At 43.3% G+C, this 16,503-nt stretch overlaps 1 protein-coding gene across 3 annotated transcripts in view; it reads left to right on the forward strand.

Annotated features, from left to right (window-relative positions):
- Positions 1–16,503, forward strand: part of LOC117514327 (histone-lysine N-methyltransferase ASH1L-like) — a 51,834-nt gene that overhangs the window by 21,524 nt on the left and 13,807 nt on the right. For all 3 annotated transcript variants that reach the window (XR_004561859.1, XM_034174728.1, XM_034174727.1), the window contains exons 2-3: positions 4,760–5,646; positions 8,181–12,309. Coding sequence is in view for 2 of the 3 variants with exons in the window: in XM_034174728.1 (XP_034030619.1) it covers positions 4,993–5,646; positions 8,181–12,309 (4,783 nt within the window). In the remaining variant the exon portion in view is untranslated. The remainder of the gene's footprint in view (positions 1–4,759; positions 5,647–8,180; positions 12,310–16,503) is intronic.

The raw sequence follows: 16,503 nt of genomic DNA on the forward strand, positions 1-16,503 counted from the left end.
TTCTTCTTCTTACTTATAAGGTTTTGAATAATCAGGTCCCATCTTATCTTAGGGACCTCGTAGTACCATATCACCCCAATAGAGCGCTTCGCTCTCAGACTGCAGGCTTACTTGTAGTTCCTAGGGTTTGTAAGAGTAGAATGGGAGGCAGAGCCTTCAGCTTTCAGGCTCCTCTCCTGTGGAACCAGCTCCCAATTCAGATCAGGGAGACAGACACCCTCTCTACTTTTAAGATTAGGCTTAAAACTTTCCTTTTTGCTAAAGCTTATAGTTAGGGCTGGATCAGGTGACCCTGAACCATCCCTTAGTTATGCTGCTATAGACGTAGACTGCTGGGGGTTCCCATGATGCACTGTTTCTTTCTCTTTTTGCTCTGTATGCACCACTCTGCATTTAATCATTAGTGATCGATCTCTGCTCCCCTCCACAGCATGTCTTTTTCCTGGTTCTCTCCCTCAGCCCCAACCAGTCCCAGCAGAAGACTGCCCCTTCCTGAGCCTGGTTCTGCTGGAGGTTTCTTCCTGTTAAAAGGGAGTTTTTCCTTCCCACTGTATGCACTGATGATATTCATCATCACCCCTTCAATTTCCAACTTCACACTCATCACCCTGTCAGACACTCGCTTAACCTCCAACACACTTTTAACATACTCTTCCTTTAAAATGACCCCAACACCATTTCTCTTCCTGTCCTCACCATGGTACAACAACTTGTACCCACCGCCGATGCTCCTGCTCTTACTTCCCTTCCACTTGGTCTCTTGCACACACAATATGTCTACCTTTCTCCTCTCCATCATATCAGCCAGCTCTCTCCCTTTACCAGTCATACTACCAACATTCAAAGTCCCCACTCTCATTTCCACCCTTCTAGTTTTCTTCTTCTCGCGCTGTTCGTAGCAACGTTTTCCTCCTCTTCTTCGTCGTCTTCGCCCAGCAGTAGTCCAATTTCCACCAGCACCCTGTTGGGCAATAGCACCGGTGGCGGACGTTGTTAACCCGGGCCGCGACCGATCCGGTATGGGAATTCGATTGAGTCTGCATAGTTGGGTTGGCTTGTTTTACGCCGGATGCCCTTCCTGACGCAACCCTCCTCATTTATCCGGGCTTGGGACCGGCACTCAGAATGTACTGGCTGCACACCCCATGTGGCTGAGTTCTAAAAAGTAATTCAATGGTTTTGTATATATCACAGTATGAAACAGCTATACTGTCTTATTAAAATCTAAGAAACACATTCAATTGGTTGTTTGAGTTGGATATACAAAATGAAATGCCTAAAAATTTAACAGTTAATTTTATTTTAACTTGACATTTATTATTTAATTTATTTCATTGAATTAAATGAACATTTACTTAACAAATTATATTTTTTGAAATATACTTAATTTGTTTGGTAAATTTCATTCACAATATTTAGAAAGGACTAATATACTTAATATTTTTGCTTATATTTACCAAGATCATTGAGTATATTTAAATGATTTCACAGCTTTGTAATTTACTCAGTATTTTTAAGTGCAAAAATTTTTCAAAAAAAAAAAGAAAAAAATTGAGTAGAGCAGTTTTTAGAGTAAAAAAATAAACTTTTACCACATGTCCAGGACCTGTTCAAAATGAGGGACTCCAGTTAGAATTTGCGAGGAACATTATTACTTCAAAAATCAAAGATTGGAACTACTGTAAAAAGTCTGTGTTTCTGTTAAAGGTGTTAATATTTGGAATATGTGCCAAGATAACATAAGATCACTCAGTAACTTGGTTGGCTTTAAAAGGCTCTAAAAAAAATAATTTAATTACTTGTTATGGTGTGATGAATTAGGTTTATCGATTTTATATTTGTTTTTGGGTTTGTGCATTGTGCACTGCTGTTTGCATGTTTGTGTTTTCAGATTTTTGTTCAGTGATTAATTTATATTTTGTGTTAGTTATCATGGGTATATGTATATTTTCATATACATATGTATACATTTTTACTTTTTTGGTTAAAGGGGTGGGTGTTTATAAGCTTTTGCTTCTGCCTACAACCTTTCGGGCACATGGGTTCGTATGTTGGGTTGTTTTCTTTGTAAGTTTACTTTATTTTGGGTCTGTGTGTGCTGAATAAATTAATTCATTCATTCATTAGACTGTATAGAGAATGATCTTTTTGGGTCGTGCAGCATTCTTACGTTGGAATGGATCCAGTGTCACCAACCGAACGGTCCCCCCTAAAAATCGGTCCGCCCTGCCTCCACTGCGCATGCGTCATCAGCCGCGGTTCACCGATTATCCAACCCAGTCTCAAGGCAAGTCGTGATTCAGCAGGACGAAATATACATTAATCTATTGGTTTGTGCTGTTGTGACGAAAAGCGCCTCATTTTTGTCACGGCAGCACAAATTAATTCTGATTCATTCCGTGATGGCTGCACAAAATTAAAAATAATAGTGAGTTTAAAAAAAACCCGTCACGAAAATTTGACTCATAAATTGACACATAAATTCAGCATTATTTCATCATAAGAAATGGAGGAAGCCATCAGAGCGACGCAACTACACAAGCTGCTAGCTGATGCGTTCACTGCGTGTCCGTCATTTCAAAGCGTCACAGAGTATCACCTTGTTTCTGCTTAAAACTGACTTTAGAATGATTTAAGAGGTGTTACCTTGTCATCTGATGGTTAATAATCACATTAATCCATTTGATCACTTTGGGTGTCTTAGACGAGCTGCTGAGCTCCGAAATGACGCATGCGCAGTGGAGGCCGGGCGGAGCGTTTGGTCTGCAACACCGGTTGTGCCTTAGTGGAAACTGCCTAACACACCGCCTATACAAACATTTGAAGATAATTTGAGAGTTATGCTTGTTAGGTTCCTCCTATCTCCATCTGAAGCTTCATGGAATCAGCGCAGTGTTTTGAGATGCCATCACACTTCCCGATTTCCAGCCTGGCTGCTGTGCAGGTGGATGGAAATGGTGTAATTATTGATGATAACACCGTCATGGGATGACGATGATGGCTGGAAAGATGGTGGGCCATTATCATGATTTAATCGCCGCTTCAGTGCTGCTGAGGAACCACACTGACTACAGTGTCAAGTCCACCTATCATCCTGTCACTGGAAATAGCTTCCGGTCTGCTCTTGGAATAATCTTGAGTTATGTTCAGGAGGTATAACAGTAGATAATATAAAATGGCTATTAGTATGCACTTTGACTGATGTTGAATAGTCTTGCCCTTTTAAGTTTAAAAACCTGCCAATCACACTCTTTTCTTATCTTCACTTTATGCAGCGAGAAACTGATCCAGGGCACCGTTCTTTCTTCTTTCTGAGCCTCGGGCCGCTATAATAGCGGTTATGACAGAGCTGAGTGACATTATTTTTGAAGTACCCGTGTTCATTTCTGCATTTATTTGATTTCTGAGTAGGTTTGGCTTTGGAACGCTTGCCAACAAAAATGTTACATAATAGCAGTTACTGGAACAGATGTTGACTTGAACTCATGACTTGAACTCATCATCCAAGGAAAGAGTCTGGGTGTGGAGGGTCCGAGAGGCGAGAGACAGAGAGAGGTAGAGCTCTTGAATGAAAACATTATCTGAGATGCTCCTGGAGGCTTCACGGGCAGTTTAGTGTGTGATGAGTTATTTCATAAGAGCTCTCACAGGAGAGAGATGAAAGAATGTCAGAGTGTGTTTGATTAGAAAATGGATGAGCATCTCCCTTAATGAGAGTGAGCATAATGAAGGAAGATGCAGCTCCTTTTTTTGTTGGTGTTGTTGTTGCTGCATTAAACAGAGGCTGAACACGGTGCGAGCGAGACCAACCGAAAGTGTTGCTGGTGAGGGGAATGTTATTTTAGGGTGTGTTGCTTGCTGTAATGTCACATTAAAAGTCCATTTACAATGGGGGTCAATGAAAAGCTTTCTTGAGTTCGAGGAAGCGATGGGAGGAGGAGGAATTTGCACTTCTTTCCAAAAATACGTTTTACCCTTTTCCTACGGATTTGTGTTACCACTACTGAAAGGGGAGGAGGGGAATGGTTGGAGCGTGAATGGAGGGATTTAAGTTGGAGAGGAGGATAAGAACAGAGCGGAGGAGGAAATATGGTTCTGATTATGATGATAGAGTGTATGAGTTGGCCATTTTACTGTGTGGTCTGCACAGACAGAGAGTGGACGAGGCTAATAGAGAGTGCATGCAAAAGCTTTCTGCCAAACATGAAAAGGGGGAGTTTCAGCGATTAAAAAAAGAAAAACAGCATGGCAGAGGGAATGGTGGGAGGAGAAGTGGAAGTAGCAAAGAGCAGAAGGAGCTGAGAGAGAATCTGGAGGGGAGGAGACTGGATCAAGTGTGGGAATTAGTGAGGAGCAGATTGATTGACGCATTGGCTTAAGAATGGGTGTCGGGGGGGTTAGTAAGGATGGGAACATAGGTAAAGATGCAGAGGTTTAGAGAGGAACTTTTTATTTGAGCTGCTGTTCTGGACAAAATGATGCATAATGAAATTTGATGAATTGTTTTTGCAAAATGCGTGTAGAGCTTTGTGACAGTTTGTGCAGGCAATCTGGGAATTAGTGGCTATGCAGACGTTAATTGGTCCTCTGGGTTTCTGTGTGATGAGATCATCTTTGTGGACAGACTTTAGCACCTCTGTACAGCTGCCTGCATGAAGGGGACTTTCCCTTCAATTCCTGTGCTGCTGCTTGTAAGCATGTGAGTCACAGAAATGACTAATCACTGGCCTCTATCTGTCTTTTCTTCTGTCTCAAACAGACCCCTTTTCATTTCAAGCCTACGGGACAAGAGAGAGACCTTTAGAGGATGAAATAGCGCACATTTTCTTGGACTGGTATAAGATCTTTATTTTATTTTTGTTTTTTTGTGTATTTGACAAACTTAACCTGCAGCCTGGTCTCCGCCCTTCACCCCTTAACCCCACTGGTGCCCTTCGGAAGTGTTATACTGGCAACTCCACAGTGCCCTGTTTCCTTCCCCTGACTTCTCTGATGGACCAGAGAGTGAAGGGGGGTACTCCTCTGACTACAGTCTCCCCTCTGCACCCCGCCTCGCCACCTGAAAACTCAGAACAGGAACAAGTGGCAGAGAACAGGAAGCGAGGTGAAAGAGAGAATGGAGACTTAGGGAAAAAAGAGGAGGAGAAACGAGGAGCAGGGAGGAAGAGAGAAGGCGATAAGGGGGCAGTACTGGAGTTGCACATTGAGGGGCGATGTGGAAGCACAGGACAGCAACAGCTTCAGTTATCCAGCAGGGAGACGAGCTGCCCCGAAGGAAATGTCCGACTACGGATTGGAGTCCAGACCAAACGCACCAAGAAACCGCCCAAGATCTTGGAGAGTTACGTCTGCAAGCCGACCATTAGGACTTATCAGAGACAGGGCAGGGGAGGATTGCTGAAGGGAGACGGAGACGGAGGAGGGGGCCAGAAATGTAAAACCAGATGTACCACAGATGAGGCAAAAAGAGAGCAACGCTCAGGGCCGGATCCTCTCCAGACGCCATCCAAACATGCCTCCTCTGCTGCTTCGCCACCACCTGTGTCATCGATATCATCGTCAACATCATTATCGCCATCATTGCCAGCTTCCACCCCTGCTTCAGCCCCTGCACTAACTAGCCAAGGGACCAAGTCTACCAAACAGGTAAGTTGAGGACATTTTGCCTCACACAAACATGGTAATATTGGCTGCCAGTCTCTATCATAATTCTCTCAAACCCAAATCATTGTATGTTAAATGTTAGTCTTTCAGACAAAAAATACTCCATGAACACACATAGTAAGAATGACATTTTTTTCCAGGCGACATGTAAAATTACCTGAAGTTGTGCAGTAAGAATTTTCTAAGCAAAATTGGGAATTCTAAGATTGTTTTTAAGTACATTATAGATCCTATTGCTCACAGTAGAGGGCCTCAGTCAGCTCATGCTAAAGATAGCCTGTTAGCATCACATTATGTGATGCTAGCAAATGTTAATGGTAAATATAGTCTGTGTTCATGCTAACAGGCTAACATTAGCATGTATCTATATATGTATGTATGTATGTGTTTATTTTAAAAGCACATTACAAATCCTGTTGTTGGCAGTGGAAGCTCTCAGCTCATGCTAACATAAGGTGAGATGTGCAGCTCCTTAACATCGCACCTGATGCCAAGCTAGCAGCAAGTCAATTATACAACCTTATTATATAAAGACTAGCTTTAATAAAATAAGGAAACAGTGCTGCAACATAATTATGAACTGCAACTAGATTAAATTTAGAAGGGTCTTGGAACATGTTTCTTAGTACTGGAAAGACTAATTCACCTGATTATTGTCATATTTATTGGCTGTGATAATCAAGTATATTTTATTTTTTAACTCATTATTTCATAAATACTATGACAAACCTACTAAAATAGCTATTGTTTTTACGGAGATTTTATATATATATATGTATATAATTATTTCAGTTTCAATTTATTTTCATTTATATAGCACCAAATCACCTCGCCTCAAGGTGCTGGACACAAGTAAGGTCTAACTTTACTTGTGTGTGTGTGTATATATATATATATATATATATATATATATATATATATATATATATACACACACAAAACAGAGCACATGTGCCCCAGAGACAGTCATAACAGCAGGATGCAAGATGAAAGCTGGGACAGTGTACCCTGAGAGGCACAACCAAGTGTTAGGAATCATGTACAGGAACATCTGTGCCGCATACGGATTAGAAGTCCCCAAGTCCCGATGGGAGATGCCACCAAAGGTGGTTGAGAACTACAGGGCATAGGTCCTGTGGGACTTCAAATTCCAGACAGACAAGCAGCTGCTGGCCAACCAACCAGACGTAGTGATGGTTGACAAGGGAAAGAAAACCGCAGTTGTGATCAGTGTGGCAATCCCGGCTGACAGCAACATCAGAATGAAGGAGCACAAGAAAATCAAGAGGTACCAAGGGCTGCAGGAGCAACTGGACCAGATGTGGAGGGTAAAGTCCAAAGTAGTCCCAGTGGTAATAGGAGCACTAGGAGCTGTAACCCCCAAATCGGAACAGTGGCTCCAGCAGATTCCAGACACAACATCAGAGGTCTCTGTCCAGAAGATTGCAGTCCTAGGAACAGCTAAGATACAGCGCCAAACCCTCAAACTCCCAGGCCTCGGGTAGAGCACCCAAGCTTGAGAAACACACATACCACCCTCCGGGGGTGGGCTGGGACGAGAGGGAAATTTATATATATATGTCATTTAATAAATTTACTAAAATATATAGTTTAAGTATTTTTATTTGGGGGAATTTCAGATAGATTAGAGCAGCTGTATCCATGGGTATTGGGCTAGTATTAAATTAATTTAATAAAGTTGACATAAAGTAGGGATGCAAACCCCTGAGTGACACAGCGATTGAAAGTATTCATACATTAATACACATACAGTTATGTACCACAGCAGAGGCCTATTTTTGTAGACAGCACAGACTTATAATGGTGCAAAAATCACCCATGTTCCTGCTCAGCTGTATTAAAGTCACATGAGTTATTATCTCAGTACAGAAACAAAACCAACACATTTAAGCAAACAAGCCTATAAATAGGACAACAGCACGGTAACTACTTGGAGCAGTTATGGACCCTGGTCCATCAGTTCTTTTGACAGTCACCCAAGGGAAGCTTATTGCTTTAGTTGCACAACTGCACCACACCAAAATTACAGGACAAGTATGAAATGTCAAGCCTTCTCATCTCTAATAGTGGCAATTTATAGCTACCAATAGCACAGCTTTCTCTTCTGCTCTCTCTGTGTCTCTCTCTATATCTGTCCTTCTCTTCTATTTTTACATCTTCTCGTTTCTCTACCTGCTCTCATTTATCTTTCTATCCCCCTCTGTCCCTGTCCCACTCTCTTCCTCTGTGTTTCTGTGCCTTTGTATTTCTCCTTTCTGTGTCAACCCCATTTCTGTTTCCGGCACCTCACCCTCTTCTTCTACTCAGTATGCCCTCCTTTTTTTTTTTTTTTTTTTGCCTGATTGAGTCATTTTGTCCTCAGTCTATATTTTAATGGGCAGACAAACCATTGCAGTTTTTGTGTCTTTCCCATTGTCCTTTACTGTCCTTGACCTTAAAATTAATGCCACAGCCATTGCTGTTTGTGACACAGATTATATGTTTTCATTTTCCAGGTCCCTAATAAAGCAGCTGATAAGACAGAGGTGAATTCAAGTGGGTCACAGGACAGACCGAAGAAAGAGAAACATCCTAGTGTCAATGGCCAGCCTGTCCCTGTAGGACAGAAAGGCTGTTCGCCCTCAACAGAAAAGACTGTTTCGCCAAACCCTTCCACCCCTTGTCCTCAATCCGTCTCAGCGGCAGACTCTAGGAGTGATGGACACAGTGCTAAGAAACATAACGGACTGGTGCAGACAGCAAAACAGAAGGGACTATCAAATGGGAAAGGCTCCAGCGACATCCATGGCTCTGCTCATTCCTCAAAAATCAAAGTTGGAAAGCTCAGCAGTTCATCTCCTGCTACTTCCAAGGACTCTTCCACGAAGCAGCCTGTTCCCAGCAGTTCCCATAAAGAACACAACCTGTCTCGTAAGAGTAGACCAGATTCCCCTTCCACTCCCACAGCTGATCCCGAATCACAATTATCCCCCACTGTGGATCCCACGTCGGCTCCATCTTCAGAACAGGATCCTTCTTCATGGGTCACCCTAGAGAAAAAGAGAGAGAAAGAGAAGAAAGCAAAGAAAGGAAAACGGAAAGATAAAAAAACAAAGCGTAGTAGATTAGAGGTGGAAAAGGAAAAGGGTGAGATCAGGAAGGACGAAGGCAAGAAGAAAAAAAAAGAGAAAGCAAAAGAGGGAAAGTCAAGGTATGGTAAAGAAAAGAATGAAAGACATATACACGATAATACGTGGGTGAGTGAAATTAAGACTGAAAGGGGAAAGGCTGAGAAAAAGCCCAAGGATAAGCTTAGTCCCGACGGTAACAGGGTAGAGGAAATCAGTTCAAAGTGTGGTGAAACAGGTAATAGTGGTAAACCAGATAAGAACTGTAAAGTTGTGTGTCCCAGCAGACCAGGCGACAAAGACAAAACAGATGATGTTTGTAGGCCAGTTAAACAGTCTGAGCCAACAACAACAGGTGATACCAGTAAATCAAAAGAACATGACATTTCAAGACATTCAGCTGTGCCTTTAAATCCCGCCTCTAACGATCCTTCCTCTCTGCCCATTGCCTCTGCTCGCCCAGTCGTTTCTTCCCCATCGTCCCCCCATGAACAGGACAGTCGTCCCCTAAAAAAACGTAAAGCCAGGCGGTCCAGCTGGACCAAGCTGGCACACCGAGCTCAGAGGGTAGAAAGCCAAGATGGTCCTTCAGGTTCTCAAAATAACCCTTCACTAAACTTTCTCCAGAACCCCAAATCATCCCTTCCTGCCAAGGATGCTATCCAGCAGCCGGATGAGTCACACCCAGCTCCCTCGAGGTCTTTAACCATTAGCTCCTCCCCTCTTTCTTCTGCAACCAACGTCAACTTTGAAACAAGCGTCCCTGCTTTGAAATGTCCCGTAATTCCTACACGAAAAAGGGGCCGCCCTAAGTCTCATGCATCTAGCTTAGATGAGTCTCCTCCTAGACTTTCACCAAACACTGTCCTCCCGGAGGTGTCACCTTTAGGCTGTGACGCAGTTCATAATACCCCTGTCCTGGAGCCAAGTCCAGTACATCAGTGTTTCACTGAGTCTAAGTCCAGCCCTAAAAAGCGTGGCCGCCCTCCCAAACGGCCCTTCCCTGAGGACCAGGGCGGAGATGCGCTGAGTCAAAGTGGCAATAAAGCAAGGAGTAAAACTTTAGATCCTCTTGAAAGGGGGAACAGGCAGCTAAAGATCAGGAGGTTGATCAATGAGATGAAGAAAAGAAAGAAGAGGAGACTTCACAAAATAATGCTGTCTGAGTGTGGGAGAAAGGAGGGAAAGGGAGAACCTTCTCTTGGGGCGTGTAAATCAATAGAGGGTACAACAGTACGCACACTCTCAGCCCTGTCCTCGTCCTTTGGGGGCAAACTAGGCCCTCAGATCAATGTCAGCAAGCGAGGCACCATCTACATGGGCAAGAGGAGGGGACGCAAGCCTAAAGCTAAAACAGCTAACCTAAACGCCATCTCTCTTAACTCTAATCAGCCATCTTTGTTTACCAGTCCTACTGAAACATCGCTATTCTCATCCAGCCATCCCCAGCGTCCTGCTCATTCCTTCCCCTCCCCGTCTCTTACCCACTCCAGTGGGGCCCAGAGCCCTTACAGTGAAGCTAGCCTCACAGAACCAACATCCTGTCTACTTTTTCCTCACCCCTTCTCCCTCCCTTCCCCTTCATCTTCTTGTACTTCCCCTCGTCCTCCTTCCTCCTCATCCCTCTCTTCTTTTGTGAAGAAGAGCTGTCCATGTCAGGGAAGGCGTCATTTCCCCTTCCACCAGTCGTCATGTAAGCTTTCTTGTCCCACCCCTCCCCTGCATCATACGGCTGGATCTCCTGGCCACCTGAAAGAGGCCACCACCTCCCCCAGGAGCGAATCGCACAGTGAAGAGACGTTGCCTAGTGATAGTGGAATTGGCACAGATAACAACAGTATCTCTGAGCGAGGAGAGATGAGGGGAGCTCGAGGCTTGCTCAGGTTGGGTCAGGGGTCAGGTGTGATTCTAGGAAGTCAAAGACATCCCTCCTCGCTTGTAGACTGTCCCTCTCCCGTCGCCTCACCTCTCTCAAACATGCCCAGACATACAAATTCCATCAGCAGTTCAGCTAATGTGGAGCGGCACAGAGAACACCACAGGCACAGACGTAGAGATTATGACTGTTCCACATCCTGTTCGTGTTTGTGTCCGTGCCCCTGCGTAGGACACAGTAAATGCACTCATTCAGACTTTTATCCTTGCCTGGGGCACAATGCACTGAAGAGGCAGAAAAATAAGCATAAGAAAAAGCACCAGCAGCTGCACATGCAGGACCCAGAGTTTCTTTCTGAACTAGACGATCTGATTGGTCAGTTCAGTGAGGTTCATATCGGACGACAAAGCTGGGCAAGGATGGGTCTGGAAGCGAGCTTTGATGGAAGCGGGAATGCTGCTGGAGGTCGGCGGCATCACTCCTCTTCACATTCTCTCCGCTCAAACATCTTCAGGATCAATCTGAACGGCTTCTACTCGCCTCATCCCTCATCTTACGCACCTAATTCCTCCTTCTCAGCCCAGCCGTTCTACTCCTGCCAACCAGTGCACTGCAACAGAAAGCCAGACCGCAGGCAATGCGGTTGCCCATCAAAGTTCCAGGAGACAATTGACAGTATGGGCTTTTACAGCAGCTACGCACCAACAACGGCAATTTACCACCACCTTCCCAGCTCTTATACCCTTTCATCTGCCAACCAGTATGCCTCCCATCAGCCCCACCATGCCCACTTTCTCCTCAACCCAGCCAGATTCCACAGGCGGAGGAACAGGGTGCTGAGGGAGGGAGCTTTAGGAGGAGAGGTTGAGGGAGACATAGGAGGAAGCAGTGGAGGAGCCTCACACCTCAGCTCAGGGTTCACGTCAAGCCTCCTCCCTTTTGGCTGTGGGCGGAGTGACCACAAACGTAAACATCGTCACCGACACTGCGATATGGATGAAGAGGAGGAGCTGTGCGAGGATGACGACGAAGAATGTATTGAAAGAGAGGGGATGGTCAGTTCAAAGGGAAGGTCGGGATTTGTTGTGGGACAAGGGGAAGGAGGACGGAAAGGGACAAGAGGCATAGGGAGTATGGTGTCCAAGGAGTCATCTTGGTTTTATGAGAATGGAAGCGATTCTTTTTCCTCCACTGCAGCTGCAGGTAATACTTCATCATCATCATCATCATCTTCAGCAGAGAGGTTCAAACACACACCTCTCACTTCACTGGGACTCGGTTCTTCTCACTTGTCTTCGTTTGGGGGTGGCTGGGGTGGCTTAGGCCAGACCTGGATGAAATTTGGGAGCCTGGGAGGGCAAGGATTTGGAAAATCAAACCCCAACTGGAGAGTTGGCAGCGGGGAGCAGCAGAAAAGCAGGATTGTTGCATCAGATGATGAAGATGAAGATGTGGAGGATGTTCAACAGACAGACTTGTACAGGACATCACCCTCCCCAACACACACCAACCTGTTCACATCTGCTGCCACTGCAACCAGCGGAAAAAGTCTGAGGAGCGGATTGTCCAGTCGTTGCACGGGAGGTGGAGACAGGTTGTGGAGGACCGATGAGCCATTTTGGACAGAAAGGAGAGAAGCAGGTGATGATGCATGAATGCTTGGATCAATAGATGCATAGACACATTGATCACTAATTGTGTTTTTCTTAGATAGTTCGCTACTGGGTCTTGATCGCTGTTGTCACAAAATTGGTGTCAAAATGTGGACATATTGGAATGTTTGTCTTCTGCTGGTTGACATCTCTGAAAGTGCTATCAAACACCATTTGTCAAGTTGTGTACATGCACAGTTGCCTGGTTAATCCATGAGCCCGAAAATAATTTTGACCTAATTGGTACCAATTAAGGTGACTAATAAATACTTACAATTCATTCTCAGTATACCATGGGCTCCACAAAAATGTATGGGGGCCTCCCAGGGTCGCACATGGGTCAACATTTAAAAATGCTCCAGTCATATTGAATAGTATATCACAATATTTGTCTCATGATAAAGATTCCAAAAAAGTATACTTTGCATTTTCTATGAATAAATGTTATGGAGTTATGGGGTTAAAAACAGCAAAGGTCAGTTTCAGTTTGTACAGGGATCAAAAGTTAAAGTTGCTCCAATTTTATTAAAAAGTGATGCAAATTATTGGCTGAGCTAATTGGATGAATAAATATAATAGTTTTGAACGTGTTGAATGCTTGGTCTCCAAAGTCATGCTCAGACAAGGTTGATGTCCATTGGATTCTGTGACATATGACATGACGTTGCTCTGTAACTTAATAACTAGGCATACTGGATGGTGCAAACCCTATTAGCTCAACTGATAATTTTCATCACTTTTTACCAAAATTGGCGCAACTTTAACTTTTGAATACTGTACAAATTGAAATCGACCATTTTTTGTGTTGTTACTCAAGCTGTAAATTTTGATGGTCCCAAAAAGTGGACACATTGCCATAAAGATGCCCAAGGAGAGGAGAAAAACAATTTTACAGCACTTTTTGGTCTCTGTAGCGTGTTTCCCACTCCACAAGAACTGCACAGGGAGTGATTATTCATTTATTTTTAATTTTTTTTATAAATTCTTAATTTAAGATGTTTTCAGCCATAAAGTTGTGCATAATTAGTGGCGTGGCCAGTTTGACTAACAGCTCGTTGAGCCGAGAGTTCAGACTCAGAGCGTCGCTCACTGTGAGGCCGCTGGTTGCGGCTGCTAGCTGTTTAGAGGACTGTTTGTGTCCTTTGAGCATTTTATTACAAATATTTGTCATAATATGGCTTGTTGTTTAGCTAATTCTCCTAATCTAAGACCTCTGTGTTGCAATATTTGTGTCAAGTAAAATTTTCATCTTATTTAATGTTGTATGCTAATGGTGTTAGCACTTTCAGTAGCTATTAACAGTTTAATCTGTAAGGTCCAGTCATCTACCGTTACTGAGAAAAAAAGAAAAGCCATTCAGAATTTTTAATGCCCACACCAAAGCAAACTGTTATGAAAAATACCACTTGACCCCCAAATATATGATTTTAATGAACACCCCAGCTGAGGTAAGACTGTACACTTAGCTTGTTGATAAGTTGAAGATGGGGGGAGGGGGGTTCAGGTTTTGTTCGTCATGTCGTTGTACACGGTCTTGCCCACGCCCCACCCCTTTATCCAAATATAAGTTAATCGTGATGTTTGCAGAGTAAATGCTGACAACATGACGACACCCAGAGCAGCAATTTTTGGGCTTCAAAACGGGCCTTTCAAGTCTCTGCAGAAAACCTATGGGTGATGTCACGCAGGGTTTCTCCAGTATACTGTCTTTGTTTTTACCCCACAACACCATAATATTCCATCATAGATTGTCCAAATGATGCTTTTTATGGAATATTTATGATGAGGCAAATAATGTGGTATACCTTTCAATATGATTGGTGCATTTTTAAATGTTGACCCCTGTGTAATTCCTGACTATAGCTACCACCCTGGGATGGCCACCACACATTTTTGTGTAGGTCACAGTACAATGAGGCAGGATTCTAAGTGCTGCTTAGTCCTCTTAAATGGTACTGAAAACCTGCTTGGTCCATGGACTAAGTGCTGTGTTGTGGCAGGAAATGTGAACACAGAGAATATTGACAGTAACTGCATCAGTATGTGAATTGAAAACCAAATACAGTTGTATGCAAAAGTTTGGGCACCCCTGATAATTTTCATGATTTTCCTTTATAACTCATTGGTTGCCTGGATCAGAAATTTCAGTTAAATATATCATATAGCAGACGAACACACTGATATTTGAGAAGTGAAATGATGTTTCTAGTATTTACAGAAAGTGTGCAATAATTATTTAAACAAAATTGGGCAGGTGCATGAATTTGGGCACCCTTGTCATTTTATTGATTTGAATACATTTAGCTCTAATTATTGGAACACAAAATTGGTTTGGTAAGCTCACTGACCCTTGACCTCCTTACACAGGTGAATCCAATCATGAGAAAGGGTATTTAAGGTGGCCTTTTACAAATGTTTCCCCTCTTTGGTTTAGGGGAAGGATACCAAAAGCTGTCTCAGAGATTTCAGCCATCACTTTCCACTGTGAGGAACATAGTGAGGAAATGGAAGACCATAGGCACAGTACTAGTTAAGGCCTGAAGTGGCAGGCCAAGAAAAATCTCAGATAAGCTGAAGCAAAGAATGGTGAGAACAGTCATAGTCAATCCACAGACCTGCTCCAAAGACCTACAACATGATCTTGCTGCAGATAGTGTCTCTGTGCATTGTTCAACTATACAGCGCACTTTGCACAAAGAGATGCTGTATGATGCTGTCATGCAGAGGAAGCCTTTTCTGCATACACACCATAAACAGAGTCGCTTGAGGTATGCTAAAGCACATTTGGACAAGCCAGCTTCATTTTGGAATAAGGTGCTGTGTACTGATGAAACTAAAACTGAGTTATTTGGACATAACATGTGGCGGTATGCATGGCTGAAAAAAAAAAACACAGCATTCCAAGAAAAACGCTACCTACAATAAAATTTGGAGGTGGTTCCATCATACTGTGTGGCTCTGTGGCCAGTCCAAGTACTGGGAATCTTGTTAAAGTTGAGGGTCACATGGATTCCAGTCAGTATCAGCAGATTCTTTAGAACAGTGTTCATGAATCAGTTTCAAAGTTGAAGTTGCGCTGGGGCTGGATCTTTCAACAGGACAATGACCCTAAAAACTGCTCAAAATCTACTAAGTCATTCATGCAGAGGAGCAAGTACAATGTTCTAGAATGGACATCTCAGAATTATTGTACACTTTCTGTAAATCCTATAAACTTCATTTCACTTCTCAAATATCACTGTTTGTCTGCTGTATGATGTATTTAACTGAAACTGCTCATCCAAACAACCAATGATTTATAAAGGAAAATCATGGAAATCATCAGGGGTGCCCAAACCTTTACATACCATTGTATGACTTTGAATCACACATATATGTCATTAAAATACAACAGTAGAAGCTAAATCGTGACAGCTTGCAGTGTGGAAATGTTTACGTTCACGGCCTCATGATGACAGATTTATACCTTTATCAAATGTGTAAGCGTTAACGTTATAGCAATAGTTTGCCAAATATAGAGACAGTGTAGCTTTTTTGTCAGGTGGTGTTGATCCGTACATCAAAGCATACGGGGGGTTTTGAGAGTAAATCAAATTCTGTTCTGTTTATAGCCAATTTCAGGCTCTCTCTATTGGGCATGGTAGACGGCAGATACAGACTCACAACAACAACATGCTCTTTTGAAATAAAAAACAAACATTCTTGCAATAGGGCAACATCTTGATGGGAATTTGACAGAAAATCTTTGAAAAGTTCTTGTTCTGTAGTGAACCGCACTCGGGTAGCCTGGGTTAACCTAGCGAACACAGTCATTAGTTAACCACCAGATTGGCTATTTAAAGAGCGGCCTATCCCTCAGCGCTGGCCAACATGGCCTATTTGAATTGGAAAAACCCAATAAGGAAAGAGCGGTCAATCTTGTCAAGGACTCTGGAAAATGAAACAAAAAAAGACAGACGACCTTGCGGGGGATTGATTGATGAAAGAGCACAACCGAGGTCAGAATGGGGCCAGTGAGTGCAGATCGGAGAAGGTTTTGTTTTTCAAAAGTGTTGGAATACATTTGACATTAGCTCATCATCTAACCAGACACACGTGTTGTGAAGTACAGCACGCTAGCACGGGCACATGCTTCTCTCTCCGTCTGCTTTTTGTGACTGTGTTGCACATGAGCTGATCACCC

Source organism: Thalassophryne amazonica, chromosome 7, assembly GCF_902500255.1.
Source record: "Thalassophryne amazonica chromosome 7, fThaAma1.1, whole genome shotgun sequence".
Lineage (NCBI taxonomy): Eukaryota > Metazoa > Chordata > Actinopteri > Batrachoidiformes > Batrachoididae > Thalassophryne > Thalassophryne amazonica.